Source organism: Arvicanthis niloticus, chromosome 24 (assembly GCF_011762505.2).
Source record: "Arvicanthis niloticus isolate mArvNil1 chromosome 24, mArvNil1.pat.X, whole genome shotgun sequence".
Taxonomy (NCBI): Eukaryota; Metazoa; Chordata; class Mammalia; order Rodentia; family Muridae; genus Arvicanthis; species Arvicanthis niloticus.
The window spans coordinates 31,084,636-31,101,863 of NC_133432.1; the positions used below are offsets into that span (position 1 = coordinate 31,084,636).

Consider the following 17,228-nt stretch of genomic DNA (forward strand, 5'->3'; position numbering starts at 1 on the left):
AGTTTATTTCAAGTTCTGGGATAGACTGGCCCCTGTCCTGCAACAAGGAGAAAAGAGAACTACAAGCTGCTATGACTATGACATTACAAAACCTTGGTGACTGCCCAGTAGTGGTGCCACCTTTAATCCCAGCACTCAGGAAGCAGAGGCAGGTGGATATCTGAGTTCAAGGCCAGTCTACTCTATAGAGTTGAGTTCCAGGATAACCAGAGTATACAGAGAAACCCTGTCTGGGGGCTGGGGGTCGGGGAACCTTGATCCCTTAAGAATAATAACTAGGGGCTGGAGAGATGGCTCAGTGGTTAAGAGCACTGACTGCTCTTCCAAAGGTCCTGAGTTCAATTCCCAGCAACCACATGGTGGCTCACAACCATCTGTAATGGGACCTGATGCCCTCTTCTGGTGTGTCTGAAGAGAGCAATGGTGGTGTACTTATATGCATTACATAAATAAATCTTTAAAAAAACAAACAAACAAACAAACAAAAAAGAATAATAACTAAAGGGGGAACCATCCAATAAAGGTAACTCTTGCTTATTCATAATATAAAAATGCCTGTTGTGGGACTGTGAAGCCAAAAGCCTCAGTCATGGAGAGACATTATACCCACAACTGTCTACTGGGACCCCAGCAGGACTTCTGAGTCCTTTCTGTGGGATGCTGTAAGCTCCCAGTGAGGTGCCTTGCACTCTCTGCTGCTTCTCTTTCACTTTTGCTTGCTCTATACTTAACTCATTTGTGCAAGAATGAAAGAACAGCTCTCTGGACAGAATGCCAGGGGAAAGGACAAAAAAGGTTCCAGATCTTTTTGCCTACAAAGCCAGTGTTCTAGAGAGGCCTGTCTGAGACAGCACAAATAGACAGGAACTGCAGCACGGGCTGGTCACATAGAACTCTCTGGTGCCAACAGGACTCTGGTGCCTTGGACTTCTAAAAGAAGACAGAGATAGAGCTGAGGAGATGGCTCAGTCAAGCAAACAGCTTACCACACAAGAATGGAACATGCATTCACTCCCCGATGCTCATTTAACTAAAACTGGGCATAGGAACAAACACCTAAACTCCAATGCTGGAGGAGAGCAGGCAGGCAGAGCTCACTAATCACCGAGCCTAGCTGAGTTAGCCAGCCCCAGGTTAAGGGTTACACTGGGCCTGGGAGGCTCTAATACAATGTAAGAAAATAGCCACTGCTATTGGTTGGACATTGTTGCTAAAGACCGCACATACTGTGGAGACTAGATAAATCAAGCTAGAACTCAGTGAGAGGCTTCCTCCCTGCTAGCTAGTCCTTGGAGTTCGGCAAGGTGCTATGCTGGCTGCTTGGAAGAACCATCATCAACAGTGTTACCCAGCTTTAGAGCCTGTGTGCATGATAACTAACAAGCAGCCAAAACGAGCCTACAGGTGCAACCATGGCAGGTATTTTACCAGGGTAACCAACTGCTTTCTGATTGGATTTGATGCTCACTCCAGAAGAGGAAACCCCTATCTGGTACTGCAAACCCAGTCAAAAGCTCATAGCTGAGGACAGACCTTAGTATAGAAGCAACAACTATTGTTGTGTGTAATGGATCTGTCAAGTTGCCCTCTAAACAGCTACACTTATGCCCGTAGAATATATCACTGTCAGCTTTAATCAAAGAAGCTTCTATTTGCAATAGGCAGCAGTGACTGCAGAGTCTCAGAGCTGACTGCACTACCCACCACACAAGCACAGCATCCCCATGGCTGTCCAACTACAACGTGTAATGGAGATGCCCAAGGTGCTCCGGACAGGGCAGAGGACAGCCCTGGACAAACGGCTCACCCACTACTCACCTCCTTCTCCAACTCCAGGTCAACCAGAGCTTCCTGCATCTTCTCCTGGCGGCCCAGCTTCCTCTGCAAACCTTCCAGCTCCTCCGTGAGCAGCCCATTGGTCTCCCTCATCTCCCTACAGGGCCAGAACAGTCACACATGTGGAGGAGCCCAAAGGACACCAAGCCCAGGGAGCCAACTATCAACCAACAAGGGGCGGCAGGCTGTGCAGGAGCCCTCACCTTAGCTGAGTGTTCTCTTCCCGCAGCCTCTTCAGCTCACGCTCCATCCTAGGCAGCCGCATCAGCTCAGACTTCATGCTCTTTACCACAACTGCATCCTGCTCTTGCAGACACAGCTTCTGCTCCAGGTCCTGTGAGCAAAGAGGAGAAAGGACAGTAAGCAGCCAGAAGAACTGCAAACAGCCTCTGTAAAACAGAGAGGCTGGTCTGAAGGACACGAAGGCCTTCAACTATGGAATAATCTGGAGAAGACAGACAGACATGGAGATCATGGTGGGCAGTTTAAGATACAAAAAAAATTGAGGTACCAAAAGCTAGGAAGCTAGCTCAGTCAGTAATCACTTGCCATGCAAGAAAGCATGAGGCCCAAGATCCCCTCAATGCTTCCGAACACACACACACACACACACACACACACACACACACACACACTTTTTTTTAAAACACTGGTATGGTAACACAGGCTTTTAATCCCAGCATTCAGAAGGCAGAGACAAGTGGATTTCTGTGAGTTCAAGGCCAGCCTGATCTACACAGTGATTTCTAGGACACCCAGGGCTACATAGAATGACTTGAATAAATTAATGAATAAATGAATGAATAAATGAATGAATGAATGAATGAATAAACAAATAAATAAATAAATAAGACTACATTTAAAACCAAGCCAGCCAGGCCTGTCCAGAAAAGAAAAAAATTGACAACACCCTGAGGAGCAACACTAACCGCCTGCACACCCGTCAAACTCACAACTATCTACAACTCGAGGCCCAGGGGATATGACATCTCTGGCTTCCCTGTGAAACCTGCGTGTCTGTACACCTGCATTCACACATACATTCTCACACAGACATACATACATATACAACTAATTCTTAATTAAATAAGCCTTTTTTTTTTTTTAAACAAAGCCATGGGAGCCTGGAAGGTCTAATTTGTCCTAGAACCTCAATGGTCTCCATAACCCAGACAGTCTAGGAAGTCTCCCAAGGCTAACCTGCCATGCTGCATCCACACCACCTCTAGAGCAGCCCTGGAGCACGCAAGAGCCAGTACCCACACCGCTGTCCCTCCTGCCTGTGCCCGGCCACATACCATCCAGCCCTCTGGTCCCCAACTGCCCAGTGCCACAGGCCCCTTTGGCCACCTGTGGTCAGCTTGTGCTGTGTGGGTGGTGAACCTCAACACTTGCATCTGTTCCCACTGTACAACAGGATGGCCTACACTACACCTGTCACTATGGCCCTCAACAAGGTAGCACTGGAACCTGTGACAAGTCACTGAACAAGCTGTATATAAAGCCAGGACCAAAACAATTGATCAAGACCCTTCATAGAGCCCAGCTCCATCCAGGTAGAGTCAAGTAGTGGGAACAAAGTGACAGAGAAGACCAACTGGTCAACCTCCCTGCATGAGGGAATAATGAGAGGTAAGAAGGCTGGGGTCAGGCCTAGGGAAAAGGCTCAGCAACTAACGACATGTGCTGCTCTTTCAGAGGACCCAAATTCAGTTCCTAGCACCCGGTTAGGCAGCTTACAACTTAACTCCAATTCCAAGCCTCTTCTGGCCTCTGCTGACTTCCATACCCACACATATATAAAAATAAAAATAGACCTTTAAGCAAATAAATAAAAAAGACAAGAGGGCCAGGTAAACCAATGCCAGAGGCACAGGAGCAATTGCTAGCCTACTGCCTTGGAGCACACACACACACACACACACACACACACACACACACACACAGAGCAGGGGCAGCAGGGAGACAATGATACAGGTCTCCTCCTGGGACTGAAGGCAACAGGAAACCATGGAAGCACCACCTCTCAGCAATACCCACTAGGGTAAAGGAGGCTGAAGGTAAATCAACAGCCCTGGCTTGCTGACCTAGCTCAGCCATGCTCTGTCCATGCAGACTCAAACAGGAGTTCCACCCTCTAAACCTACTTCACGGAGTACTTGGTCCTAAACTCATGAGCCTCTCATCTCAGCCTCTACAGCTGGGCTCACAGGGTGTCTCATGCATACGTCTCTAAGCCTAGATTGCAGTCCTCTCTGTTAGCCTTTTCCCATGGATCTCTAGTGGTCTTCATCACTGGCTCGCTTGAGCACCTGAATACTCATGGTGGCCTCCCAAGAAGGGCCCAGCATCCTCAAGACAATCAGCATGCATCCTCACACGCCACTGAGCACACCTCCAGGCAGGACGGCGTGTGAGTGACAGGAGGGATGCCCCTCCCCTGCCTAGTATAGGAAGCTGCATAGACTGACGGGAAGCACCTACCTTAATCTTCTGCTCATGGTCACTTCTCTCTTCTTGACTAGCCTGCAGCTCCTGAATCTTCTGATTTGCCTCCTGCCATTTCCTGTGAGAGAAGGGCATAGTACATGGAAGGCCAGTCCATAATGCCATGCCAGCATGGGGACACACACACACACACACACACACACACCTTATCCAGGGAAACCTCAAGTCCTGAGCCAACCTTTGCCCAGGCTCTAAGACTGTGACATTGTCTGATAGGGTTACAAGGGAGCCCAGGCTACCTGTGGCACTACCTAGCTCTCTGTCCACCATTCAATCCACAGTGCCTGCTAGCCTGGTGTCACTGCAAGCATCAGAGGCTGCCCAGGAAGAAAGAAACTAAGCTGTCACCCTCTTATTCAGATGCACACTTCTCAAGTCCAGAGGCCTCACTGTGTCCTTCATGCAGTCTATGGACTGCATTAGTGACTGACAAGGGCTGGCCATGCTCTCACCGCTGCTGCAGCTCCAGCTGCTCCTTCAGCTCCTGCTTCTCAGACTCCAGGCGCTTGACCTGGACCTTCTGGTCCATCGCACTCAACTGCAGCTCGGAGACATGCCCCTTCAATGAATTAATCATCTGGAAGGAAAAAAAAAAACAACCTGGATGCTCACTGGGGTCCCATCTGCATGCAGACAATGAACCAAAAGTACCCAAGCACAGCTTTCACACACAGAGACCAAGGAGAAAGGAAGGACAGAACACCTCCCGTATGCTACCCAGGACCGCACAGAGCCCTGTCCTCGAAGCATGTGGTGAGTAGACAACACGAGCATTTCAGCTCAATGCCTGCCTTGCTCCACACCATTGATACAGATGTGGGTCATTGATACACCATTGATACAGATGTGGGTTGTAGCCTCTAGGGAAGCTGTTTTTAGCTACATCTGATACTCTATAAAGTCTATTAGCGTCCACACAGGGTACCACACCCAGCACCCAGGACCCCACATGTCTACCTCAGTGTTTTCCACACCTCAGACCTCCATCACACTCTAAGCCTCCCTAGCACCTGCATGTCAACATTCCAACAGAATGTAACCCAGGATGGAAAGACAGCAAGGTCCTGGCCAAGATACAGGCCATCATCAGAACTTAGCTTCAGAGCTCAGCTGCTGGGCCAGGCCTCTTCAGACAGCTACTTGAGAGGCTGAAACAGGTCAGTTAAAAGTTAAATCACCATGAAGGGTACAGACTAGGTTCAAAGCCAATTTGGGCAGTTTAATGAGAACCTATCACAAAATAAAAAGTCAAAAGAAGGTAATGCACAAAGGCACACATTTTATTCCTGGCACTTACAGGGCAGAAACCAGAGAACTCTAGGAGTCTAAGGCCACCCAGGGCTCTATAGTAATATCTTGTCCCGCTCTTCCAGAAGTCCTGAGTTCAATTCCCCGCAACCACATGGTGGCTCACAACCATCTGTAATGGTAATCCGATGCCCTCTTCTGGTGTGTCTGAAGACAGCAACAGTGTACTTACATACATAAAATAAATAAATAAATCTTTAAAAATTAAAGCACCTAGAATCCCCCAGTGAGGGACTGGGGTGTGTGGCTCAATGATAAAGCACTCACCTAAAACCCCTTCCATAAAAGCCCTCAGGATAGGGAAAGGAGAAACAAGCCAGTGAACTGGGCCAGAAGCTAATGGGGAGCCACAGTACTTGGAAAAAGTAGTCTCAGAGCAAAGCCAGTAGACTCTGTCCAGCAGACTCAAGATGGACAGAAAGTACATCTGACACCATAGAATGTCCACACAAAGGAACCTGTAGGAACCTCCACCCTTGCTCCACCCATACCTCACCAGCAGATCTCCCCAGCTACTTTCCAAAAAAGAACACGCCGGCCTAGCCACTCAGGAAAGCCAACCTACTTAGAATCAGCTACTCGAATTAATATTTGCAAATAGTGGCCTGAAACCACTGTAATAAAAAAAATTTTTTTTAAATTAAAAAAAAAAAAAAAAAAAAAACACCTTACCTGAGTGGTCCTAAAACAGACCATAAGTAACACTGGGCAGCCTGCACTGGGGCCTGGCAGCTCTCTCTCAGTGGCATCCTCTACAAAGAGGCTACAACTGTTGTTTCCCTATGTATGACAAGCCACCGGATGGATGTGTCAGTGTCACTCACTGCCAGGAGGTTGGCTCAGGGAACCCTATTTCACAGCAACTTGAACCCTTAGCACAACATGCAGACTTCGATGGCACTGAGAACATGCCCAAAGCCTGGTGTGGTGACACATGGCTGTAATGTTGGCAGGGGAAGAGGTGGAGGCAGGAGGACCAGAAGTCAAGGTTATTGTTGAATAACACTATTCTCCCAAGCACACAGTTGCTATCTTCATGATTTCAGCTGTCACCGCTGGGTTTGTTGATGACAGACAGTGCATCAGAGAAGGGGTGGAGACCACTCACACTCGTACACCCTTCCCACCCACTTATACTTGAGTGTGCACTAGTGACACGTGCCCTTGTGGTCTTGGGGGGCGCGTGGGGGAATAGAGTACATAGGCTTGGAAAGACTAAAGGAAGAAGGCTCCATCTACATAGCTGTGGAGAAGCCATCATCCATACCTGGTACAGATTTCCCAATGTAGCTGCTTTGGGGTTACCCACACTCCAGTCAGCACCCTGTCATACATGCTCATTAGGAAACCTAGCAAATTCAATGATTCCCCAAGAGTGTCCTTCGTCCCTTAGAAGGGGAGGAGCAGACACAGCCTAGTGTGCTCCCTAGGGAGAAAAGTCTTTAACATTATCTTTGGCTCTGCAGCTAGTTTGAGGCCAGCCTGAACTACATAAATCCTTGTCACAAACAGAAAGAGAGAGAGAGAGAGAGAGACAGACAGACAGACAGACAGACAGACAGGCAGGCAATAAACAGGGCTTGTGGGACAGCTCAGCAGGCCTCTGCCACTCAGAAAGGACTCACATAAAGCAGAGAGAAAAACCAACTCCAAAGTTGTCCTCCAATCTCCACATATGCACCACACACACACATAATCCATGCTAGTAAGAATAAAGTTAAAAGACTCAAAATGAAACAAGAACATGTTCCAACCAGATACAGTGCGCAGACCTTTAATCCTACCACCAGGAGCCTGAGGCTGGAGGCAGTCGAGTTTGAGGTGGAGTTAAACGGTAAGGCTGAGGACAGTGGGGGCCACACAGTGAGACCCTGACTCAGAAAAACCAAACAAAAACAAAAATCAAGGGACTGGAGATCTGGCTCAGGGGTTAAACACACTGTCCACTTTTCCACAGGGCCTAGCTCTCAGCACCCACAAAGTGGCCTACAACCACCTACAACTCCAGTCCCAGGGGACCTAATGCTTTCTTCCACCCTCTGTGACAACAGACATATACATAGTATACTTAGATACAAGCAAGTTAAACACTCATTCACAAAAACTAAAACTAAATCCGAAGCGTGAGCTCGGATCCCCAGCACCCGTGTGATGAGCTAGGTATGTCAGCTAGTTCTATGTCAGCTTGACAAAAGGTACAGTCATTTGAATGAGGGAACATCAACTGACAAAATGCACCCAACAGACTAACCTGAGGCAGTCCAGGAGCATCTTCTTGAATGGTGACTGATATGGAACAGCCTGACTCACTTGGGGTGGTGCAACCCTGAGCAGAGGAGCCTGGGCACTAGAAGGCAGGCTGAGTAAGCCATGAGGAACAGGTGGTAGGCTGTGTCCCTCACAGCCTCTGCTTCAGCTCCTGCCTCTAGGCTCCTGCCTTGAGCCTTTGCCCTGACTTCTCTCTGTGACAGACAGACAGTAAGCTACTAAGCTGAAAAAAAAACAAAAAAAAACAAAAAAAAAAAAAAAAAAACCACTCCTGCCTCCCAAGCTGCTTTCAGTCATGGTGTGTGGTCACAGCAATAGAAACCCTGACCGGGACACTAGGTGTGGCGCCACACACCTGCAATCCCAATGCTAAGGAAGCAGACAAGAAACTCCTGGAATTAATCAAGACAGGTCTACTACGAGACCCCATATCACAAAATAAGGAAAAGACCCTCAACTACAACGCCTGCCCTCCAAATGTGCACGTGTGCACCTGCATACAACATGCATACCTACAAGAACACACACTACAGACACCACACACACACATATAACATAAAATAAATAAAAATCATCTAAATCTAACAGTGAGGACCACCTTTTGGAGATTTCTGCATTCAGTAGTGTACGCAGGTACCAAATGCCATGACAGAGACAGCCTGCCCTGATGAAGGACAAACACCACTGAGGAGGTGGGCGAATCCATAAGTGAGCAGAACTGCAGGAGGCAGGGGTGATGAATCAGAGCACACAACTGAAACCTGCAGTGGAGGGCTTGTGACTTTGCACTGTGTGACATGGAAGTGCTTCCCTAAGGAAGGGCAACTGAGCCTCTCCTGCTCATCACTGAGGGTATGCAAAGGCCTCCTCTTCTGTGGAAGGGCCAAGGAGCCGGGCCAGGCCTGTGCCCATGTGAAGCAAGAGCCCCACTCGTCTGGAAACAGATCACGGCTCCTCTCCTGCCAAGACTTGCTTCGGAAGACAGATGCGCCAACAACCTTAACATGCTCCCCGGCGCTGCAGAGGCAAAAATAGCCCGCAGCCCGCTCCAAGGATCTATCAAGTGGAGAAGGTGTGGGGACAGAATACCAATGACGGCATGCGGCTGGCCCCTGGAGCTCTCAGCTGTTCCCTTCTGGCACCTGTGATCTTGAACACCATGGAAGGGGGCGGGAGGCCTGGGGGGGTCCGACTCTCTCCAAACCCTCACTCAGGCAACCTCCAAAACACCAGCACCAGCCTCCCTGGACTGTGCTGCACCTGCACCCCAGTTCAAAGGCAGCCTCTGATGCTAACAGACTCACTGCTAATCAAAGACATGCAAATCCACAGGCACCGGCTCACAGCTTCTGCGGGGAAAAAAGGAAACAGGACTTACAGAACATTCCCTATCCATGACAGACAAGATGACAGTGACACCAATACCTCAGTCACCGTGGCTGTTAACAAACCCCAGCAAGGATAGCAGCAGCCAGGGTGTTGCCAAGAGGCCTGATGCCATGAGCCCTGTTTGCCCAAACAAAGCAACACTAGAGAAGCCAATGGGTGCACACAGGAAGCCATGTACCAAACATATAGGAGGACACAAAATCAATGGACTGGCCAATTATAAAATTCTCATTTACAAAGACTCTTGTCATCCCAGGACTGTATAGACTGACATAGGTAGACTGTCTCAAGCTCAAATCCAGCCTGGGCTACAAACTGAGACCTTGCCTCAAACAAAACAAAAAATATCTATGTTCAACATACTCACTGACCCTGTAGATGGTAAAATCAGTGTTTTCACTATGATTACAGCCCCAAAATGAAGTCACTCCCAATGCATGTATCTAAAATGAAGGTGCAAAGCCGGGTGTGGTGGCACACACTTTTAATCCCAGCACTCAGGAGGCAGAGGCTGGCCTACTTCTGCCATGAGTTCGAGGCTAGCCTGGTCCACAAAGTTAGTCTAGGACAGCAAGAGCTATACAGAGAAACCCTGTCTCAAAAAAAAACACTAGATAGATAGATAGATAGATAGATAGATAGATAGATAGATAGATAGATAGATAGGCAGGCAGGCAGGCAGGCAGGCAGGCAGGCAGGCAGGCAGGCAGGCAGGCAGGCAGGCAGGCAGGCAGAATAACATGAAGGTGCAGGCGAGAGATGGCTTAGGCGAGAGAGAGAGAGATGGCTACACATGTGTGTAGCACACAAGCATGAGAGCCTGAGTCCCACCCGCAGGACCCATGCAGAAAGCTGGATGTGATGGTGCTCACACTCCCAGTCCTTGTGAGACAGAGACAAGTGCATCCTATCCCTTGCTGGCCTGCCAGCCTAGCATACTTAATGACTTTCAGGCCAGAGAGAAATCCTATCTCAAAACACATGTGGGCAAGGGAGGGTGCTGGAGAGATGGCTTGGCAATTAAGTCCACGTGCTGTTGTTCGGAGGATCCAGGTTAAGGTCCCAGCACCTCCATCAGACAGCTCACAGCTGCTTTGTAATTCCAGTTCCAGGGGATCTAATGCTGTCCTCTTATCTTCATGGAAACCTAAACTAACATGCATATATCCATGTGCTTATGCATAATTAAAAATAAAAACAAGGTGAATGGCACCTGAGGAAAACCAGCCAAGGTTGGTCTCTGGCCTCACAGCCATACACACAGACATGTACCCACATACATGTGGGCATGCTCACACACATCTTGCTGTCATCATGTTGAATTATAGGTAGATGAACTCTTCTTAGAAAACAGCCATCTGTACCAGAGTGAGTCTAGGTCCCAGGCATGGGCCTGTGCTCACCTCCCTGGCCGCAGCCAAGCCATCCTCCCGTTCCCGCAGCTGCTGACTGGCAGCATCCAGACTCTGCTTGCACAGCCTGTGGCGCTCCAGCTGCTCCCGCATCTTCTCTTCTGCTGTGGCCTCACGCTCCTGGAGTTGTCGAATGCGTGCCAGGAGCTCCTGGTTGCGATCCACCTCACGCTGTGGAGAAGGAAGAGCTTGGTCAGGGAGTGTAGCACAGAGGAGCCAGGTAGGCCTGTCAGTCACGGAGGACAGAGGCAGGACCAGACAAGAGACCCAGATACAAGGGCTCCTGATGCAGCAGCATGGTGACTCCCACTCTGCGAGGCAATTGGCATGGACCGCACTACACACTCGTCACACTGTCTGCTCACCGCCACCCTCCTTGAAAGAGAAGATAAAGCATGGAAAATCTACAATTCAGACTTGACCTTGGAATGAAGCTGAGCTTCTGCAGAGCCAGCAGATCTTGTCTGGCCACGCTCAGGCTGTCATTAAAATGCGTTGAGACCCCCCCCACGGAGAAGATGACTACAGCTAGGCAGGGACATGGACGGCAGCTGCAGGCAGGACCATCACTGTCCTGAGTGTCCATCACACACACCTTCAGAGCCACCACACTAATCTCCAGAGCTATGTGGCTCAGAGAAGTGGGGATAGCACTGAGGTCCAGTCACATCATGACTGCCATCACGAGTCTGGGGAGGACAGGACTGAGAACAGTCACTCTGTCCTCAGCAGAAACCATCCACCCAAACTCTACTCAGAGCTTCCAGGAACTTCAGCAGCCAATCCTAGCCATGAGAGTAGACGTCACCTGTGTCTAAAACAGTGTTGCAGCCCCTAACCAACAAAGGCTCAATGCACAAGCGCGCACACACACACACACACACACACACGCACGCACACACACACACACACACACTCAAGGCTGCAGCCCCTAGGGAGAAGGAAGGCTGAACCATACCTTGAAAGGACCCAAGAGAACAGCAACTGCAAGTGCAGCCTTAAAAACATCAGGAAGACCAGTCTACAAGTCAGAGAGGCCCGCTCTGTGACTGAGGGAGCGGGGGAGGGGAGAGAAGGATGCATCAGAGTCCAGGGAGCCAGAGAACCACTCTCCTGGCACTGCCAGCACACTACAGAAAGGCGATCGTTCAGCATGCAGGTCTTCTGACCTTCCGCCTCACCACCAAATACTATTTCAAGGTGGAAGGGGCACCTGACCTGTCTAATCTACCCACCATCAAATGAGCTGTCCCAGAAAAGCCACGGTAGATGTCAAGACTCCAAGGGGCAGTCTGACATCTCCAGCACCTCATGGCTCACCCCAACCCTTAGAGTATCTCTGAGCAGAAAGGAGAGGGACAACCCTCTGAGAAGACAGAAGGGCCAAGACCTCACTTTCCCATCACTGTGGTGCCTGCTTCTCCCTCAGGAGGAGCCTTCCCTCACTCACTCAAGCATCCTCCACGCCCATGAGGCCACATCAGCACTCACACTGGCACCAGCACAGGACATAGGCCAGAGTGCCACAACCACCCGTTGTGGTTAATCTTGCCTGTCAATTTAGCAAGATTTAGACTGTCCTAGAAGACACCTTCGGGGATGTCTATGAAGATGTTTCCACAGAGCTTTACCTAAGGAAGGAAGACTCACCCTGAAACAGGCAGTCTGGTCCCAGTCTGGTCTCAGACTGAATAAAAAAAGTGCTGAGCCCAGCATCCACCTCCTCTGCTTCCTGACATGACCAGCCGCCTCATGCTCCTGCTGCCATGCCTTCCCTGCCATGATGGACTGCATCCATGTGAGCCAGAATAAGCCATTCCTTCCTCAAGTTGTTTTTGTCTGGTACTCTGTCACAGCAACAAGGGAAGGAGGGAGGGAGGGAGGGAGGGAGGGAGGGAGGGAGGGAGGGAGGGAGGAAAACAGAACCCTAACAAGGAGACAAGCCTGGACAGTACAATAGGGCCAGCACTCTACACTCTAGACTTAAATCCACTTAAATCCACCCAACCAGCAGCACACCAGGGAAGAGACCAGCCATTCCCACAAGGACAGGAAAATTGTGATGGGCACATCAGACAAGAACAGGGCAGATGGCATCACAGGGAAGGGAGGAAGGTTACAGATTGTGAGGTCTGATGCACAGCCTGAGTCACGTGACACTTGCATACCAATCAGAGTCCTAGAAAGCCCCCGGAAAGCCAGTAATAAACCTGAAGCAAAGGCTGGGAGAACGGCTCGGTGAGCAGTGCTTGCTCTGCAAGCCTGAGGACCTCAGCTTCATCCTAGAACCCACATAAAAAGTCAAGAGTATAATGGGTGCACATTTCATCTTACCTGTGGAAGGCAGAAAGGCAGATCCCTGAGGCTCACTGGCCAATACCCTATGAGAGTCCCTGTCTCCAAGGAGATGGGTAGCATTCCTAAGGATGACACCCTATGCCCTTTGCATGTACATCCACACCAACACACACATAAATAGTAAATTATAGTTCCCTGCACTGTGCATTTCCAAGTCATAGGGATGCACTACCCGAGTTGTCCAGGCCCGTTACAGAAGGAGGCTCTGGTAGGACACAACACAGACCCCAAGACTCTCTGCAAGCCTAAGATTTCCTGAGCCTGTCACCCTACCCATACCCCAACACCTAATATTTCTTCCAGATCACTACAATTCTTCTGGAGAAAAGAGGAAGCAGGATCACTGAGCAAATGACCCAGCAAACAGCCCCCTCTGCAGACACCCCACATCAGGCCACCCTTCTCCGACCTGCTAACATGAGATGGCCACAGAAGAATGCCCTGGTGCCTCTGACCCAGCAGCTGGGTCCTAGTTTGGTGGTCTGACAAGTGCTGCACACAGCCCTGTGCCTCCTGGGGCTGGCTGGACCCACCTCGTAGTTCCTGGCATTGGTGCTGGCTGCTCTCTCCAGCTCCACTCGAGCCCTCTTGTGGCTCAGCTCCATCTGCATCTTCTCCCGTTCCACTTGGATGAGGTAGGACTTTGAACAGATCTGTTCCGCTCTTTCCTCCAGCTGAGCAGTTGGTACCCAAAAGAAAAGAGAGGGTTTGGTAGCCATGTCAAATAAGGCAAGTGACAACCTGCAAGGCCAGCATGCTGGAGGCTGAGGCAGGAGGACTGCCGCATAGCAAGATCCTGCCTCCTGCCTCAAAAAATAAATAAGAAAGGGAGGAAGGATGGAAGGAAGGTAGGTAGGTGGGTGGGTGAATGTCTGAACCCTGTGCTCACTGCCCAAGCACCTGTCCCAGCAAGGCACTGTCCTAAGCTTGAGTTCCTACTGGGAGTGTGCAGGAGACAGCAAGAAAGAGTAAAAGAGGGCCTAGAGTCAGCCCAACAGTTCTTGCTGCGTGCAATGAGCTAACTGTCAACACGGCAGGATCTATTGCAGCCTGGAAGATGGGCCTCTGAGCATGTCTGTAGAAGAGCATCTTGAATTGAAGTGGCACGATCTGCCCACTGCAGACTGGACCACTCCCTGTCCGGGATCCTAGACTGAACAAGTGAAGAATGGGTTGGGCAGCAGCACACATAGACCTCTCTCTTCCTGATGTGAATGTGATGTGACGGGCTGCTTCAAGATCCTGCTGCCTTGACTCCTCACCCTTGAGTTTCAGCTTCCTTAAGTTGCTTTTGTCAGGGAATTTTATTACAGCAAAAGGAAAAATAACTAAGACGCTGCATGAGAGTAAGGACATAAGTTCAGGTTCTCACCAGCCACACAAAAGAGCGAGCCACGGGCCTAGCTCAGTGGCACAGGCCTTTCTTTAATCTCAGCACCTGGGAGGCAGAGGCAGGTGGATCTTGTGAGTTCCAGGACAGCTATATAATAAAGATGCTGTCTCTAAAAACAAACAAAAAACAAAAAATAGGAAGAGCGGAAAAAGCCAGGTGCAGCTGTGAGCATCTGTAATCCCAGCCCTAGAAAGGAGGACACAGGAGGAGCCTCGGGCTGTGCACCACTGTGAGCCGACATCTCTGTAAGTGAGGAGTCAGGATGCCCAGAGCGCCATGCTTTGACCATGTCCCCAAGGCTAAGCCTATCAGGAGCTGTGCTAGCCGGAGCTCGAGTCTGCATATCTACACAACCCTGGACAACTCCCAGAAAGCCTCACTCTGGAAACCCCACAGAGTGAGGACAAAGGTCCACGTCCTTGCTGAGATGTCAACCAGGGCTGATGTTGGCCATGTCCCTCACTGTGGCCTCTCTCTCCTGCTTTGAGTCTGAGGCTTAGACCCAGACAGAAAGACAAACAGACAGACACACACACACACACACGCACACACACTGTTGTGTGTGTGTGTGTGTGTGTCTTTTCCCCAGGGGATGGAACCCTGAACTTGTGTCACACATGGGAGACAAGGACTCTACCACTGAGCTACACCAGCCTGTTGTAGTTGCTGTTTAGAGACAAGGTTTCACCAAGTTGCCGAGGCTAGCCTTGAATTTGGGATCCTCCAAAGTAGCTGAAGTAGCTGGAGTAGCTGAGGTTCCAGGACCTGAGTTAAAGGCATGTACCACCACCATCAGCTGACTTACGGTCTTTCCCAGCTAGAGTTGGCCTCGAATTTGTTATGTAGTCAGGGATGGCCTTGAACTCCTGACTATCCTGTCTCTGCCCTACGGGTAGTTGGGTGATAGGCATATGCCACCAGACCATGATTAACTTTTGGTTTTGATTTTTCACTTTTTTTTTTCTTGAGACAAGGTCTCATTCTGTAGTTCTGGCAAGTTCTAGAACTTGCTGGGATCCTCCGGCCTCAATTTTCAAGTTCTGGGATTACATGCTTGTACCTCCAAGCCCACAAAATTTGTCACTGAGTCAATCCAGAGACTCCCCTGACCAGAAGGCCGGCTAGAGACCTGGCACACCTGCTCAGTCCACTCCAACCGCTGGCTAATGCCTGGACAAACAGAAGACAATATCTGCAGGAGCCCAGAACTGGGGACCCAGAGCACCTCAACTGCCAGAGGGGTGCCTAAGTAAGAGTCGTCAGTCTCAGAGAGCCCAAGAGGAAGTGCCATGCACTATCATAGAGTCACCAAGTCCACGGAGCCTTATCCCCCCCCCCCTCCACAGCACTCCCTGGGTGCTCACAGACCCTTAGGACCCACTCACTCACTAAACCAATGTTCCGTCTAGACACATTTTTAGGGTACTCAGATTCAGTGGCTCCCTACAGAGGGAAATGCTGTCCCAATTTGGCACAGTTTAGACTCTAGAAACATTCCAATTGCCACAAAGGGTTAGGGGTGTGCATGCAACTGACACTTAATGTGTAGAAGCCAGGGATTCTGCTACGCGTCCCACACACCACAGGAAATATCCAGCCTGCCTATGCCTGATGCCAAGGCTTCCCCATCCCTCCACCTGTGCATTTGGGGTACATATGCATTTGTGGTATGTGTATGTGTTCACATGGGTGGGCATGTATACCTGGATGGAAGTCAGAAGTCAACTTTGGGCATTTTTTGGGCACCTCCACCTTATTTTCCCTTTTCTTTTCTTTTTTTTTTTTTAAAGATTTATTTATTTTATATACATGAGTACACTGTCACTGTCTTCAGACACACCAGAAGACAGACTCGGATTCCATTACAGATGGTTGCGAGCCACCATGTGGTTGCTGGGAATTGAACTCAGAACTTCTGGAAGAATAGCTAGTGCTCTTAACTGCTGAGCCATCTCTCCAGCCCCTCACCTTATTTTCCTAAGGTCCTCACTGACCTAGAGCTCATCCATTCCACTAGGCTGAGCTTCAGGGATCCTCCTGTCTCTGCTTGCTGCCCACTCTTGAGTAATGGGCTTCAGACACGTCACCATGCCAGATGTTTACAGGGGAACCGGGGATTTGAACTCAGGTCCTCATGTTTGCACAGCCAGCACTTCACCCAGAGTCATCTCCCTAGCCCACCAAGTGATGCCTCTATTCTCATTTCACCTCATTTCCACACCTACCTGCTGAAGGGAGGAGTGAAGTCCCTTCACACTCCAGGTTTTGTTTCAGTGGCACAGTCTTGCTACGTAGCCTGGCTGACCTCAAACTCACAAGACCTCCACCTCTGTCTCCCAAGCATACCACACCCAGCTCCAGTCCTAGGTCTCAGCAAGCTCAAGCTTCTGCAGAAGAGACACCAGCCTGGGGGAGCAGCACCACAGAGCACCCAGGGACCTCAGAGAGCCAGGTCCACATCTTCTTCCTACTGAACCACAAGTCCTAGACATAATTAAATGCATTTCTTCAGGTAGGTGGCAGTATGTTCCTGTCACCTCAGTCTGAGGCATGAGGAAGGATCACAAGCTCCAGGCCAGCCTAGGACAGAATAAGTTCACGGCCAACCTGAACAATTTAATGAAACTTGTCTCGAAATAAAGAGTAAGGATGGTGCTAAAGACGTACTGCGGGGATGGAGGGCTGCCTCGTGTGCCCAAGGCCCCGGGGATGGAGGGCTGCCTCGTGTACCCAAGGCCCCGGGGATGGAGGGCTGC

The 17,228-nt window shown here is 49.9% G+C and overlaps 1 protein-coding gene across 8 annotated transcripts in view; it reads right to left on the reverse strand.

Moving 5' to 3' along the window:
- Mad1l1 (mitotic arrest deficient 1 like 1) overlaps nt 1-17,228 on the reverse strand; it is a 314,433-nt gene that overhangs the window by 288,364 nt on the left and 8,841 nt on the right. For all 8 annotated transcript variants that reach the window (XM_076923499.1, XM_076923497.1, XM_076923502.1 and 5 more), the window contains 6 exons: nt 13,613-13,753; nt 10,713-10,892; nt 4,797-4,921; nt 4,321-4,402; nt 2,040-2,170; nt 1,819-1,933 (listed from right to left, as the gene is read on the reverse strand). In XM_076923499.1, coding sequence (XP_076779614.1) covers nt 1,819-1,933; nt 2,040-2,170; nt 4,321-4,402; nt 4,797-4,921; nt 10,713-10,892; nt 13,613-13,753 — 774 coding nt within the window. The remainder of the gene's footprint in view (nt 1-1,818; nt 1,934-2,039; nt 2,171-4,320; nt 4,403-4,796; nt 4,922-10,712; nt 10,893-13,612; nt 13,754-17,228) is intronic.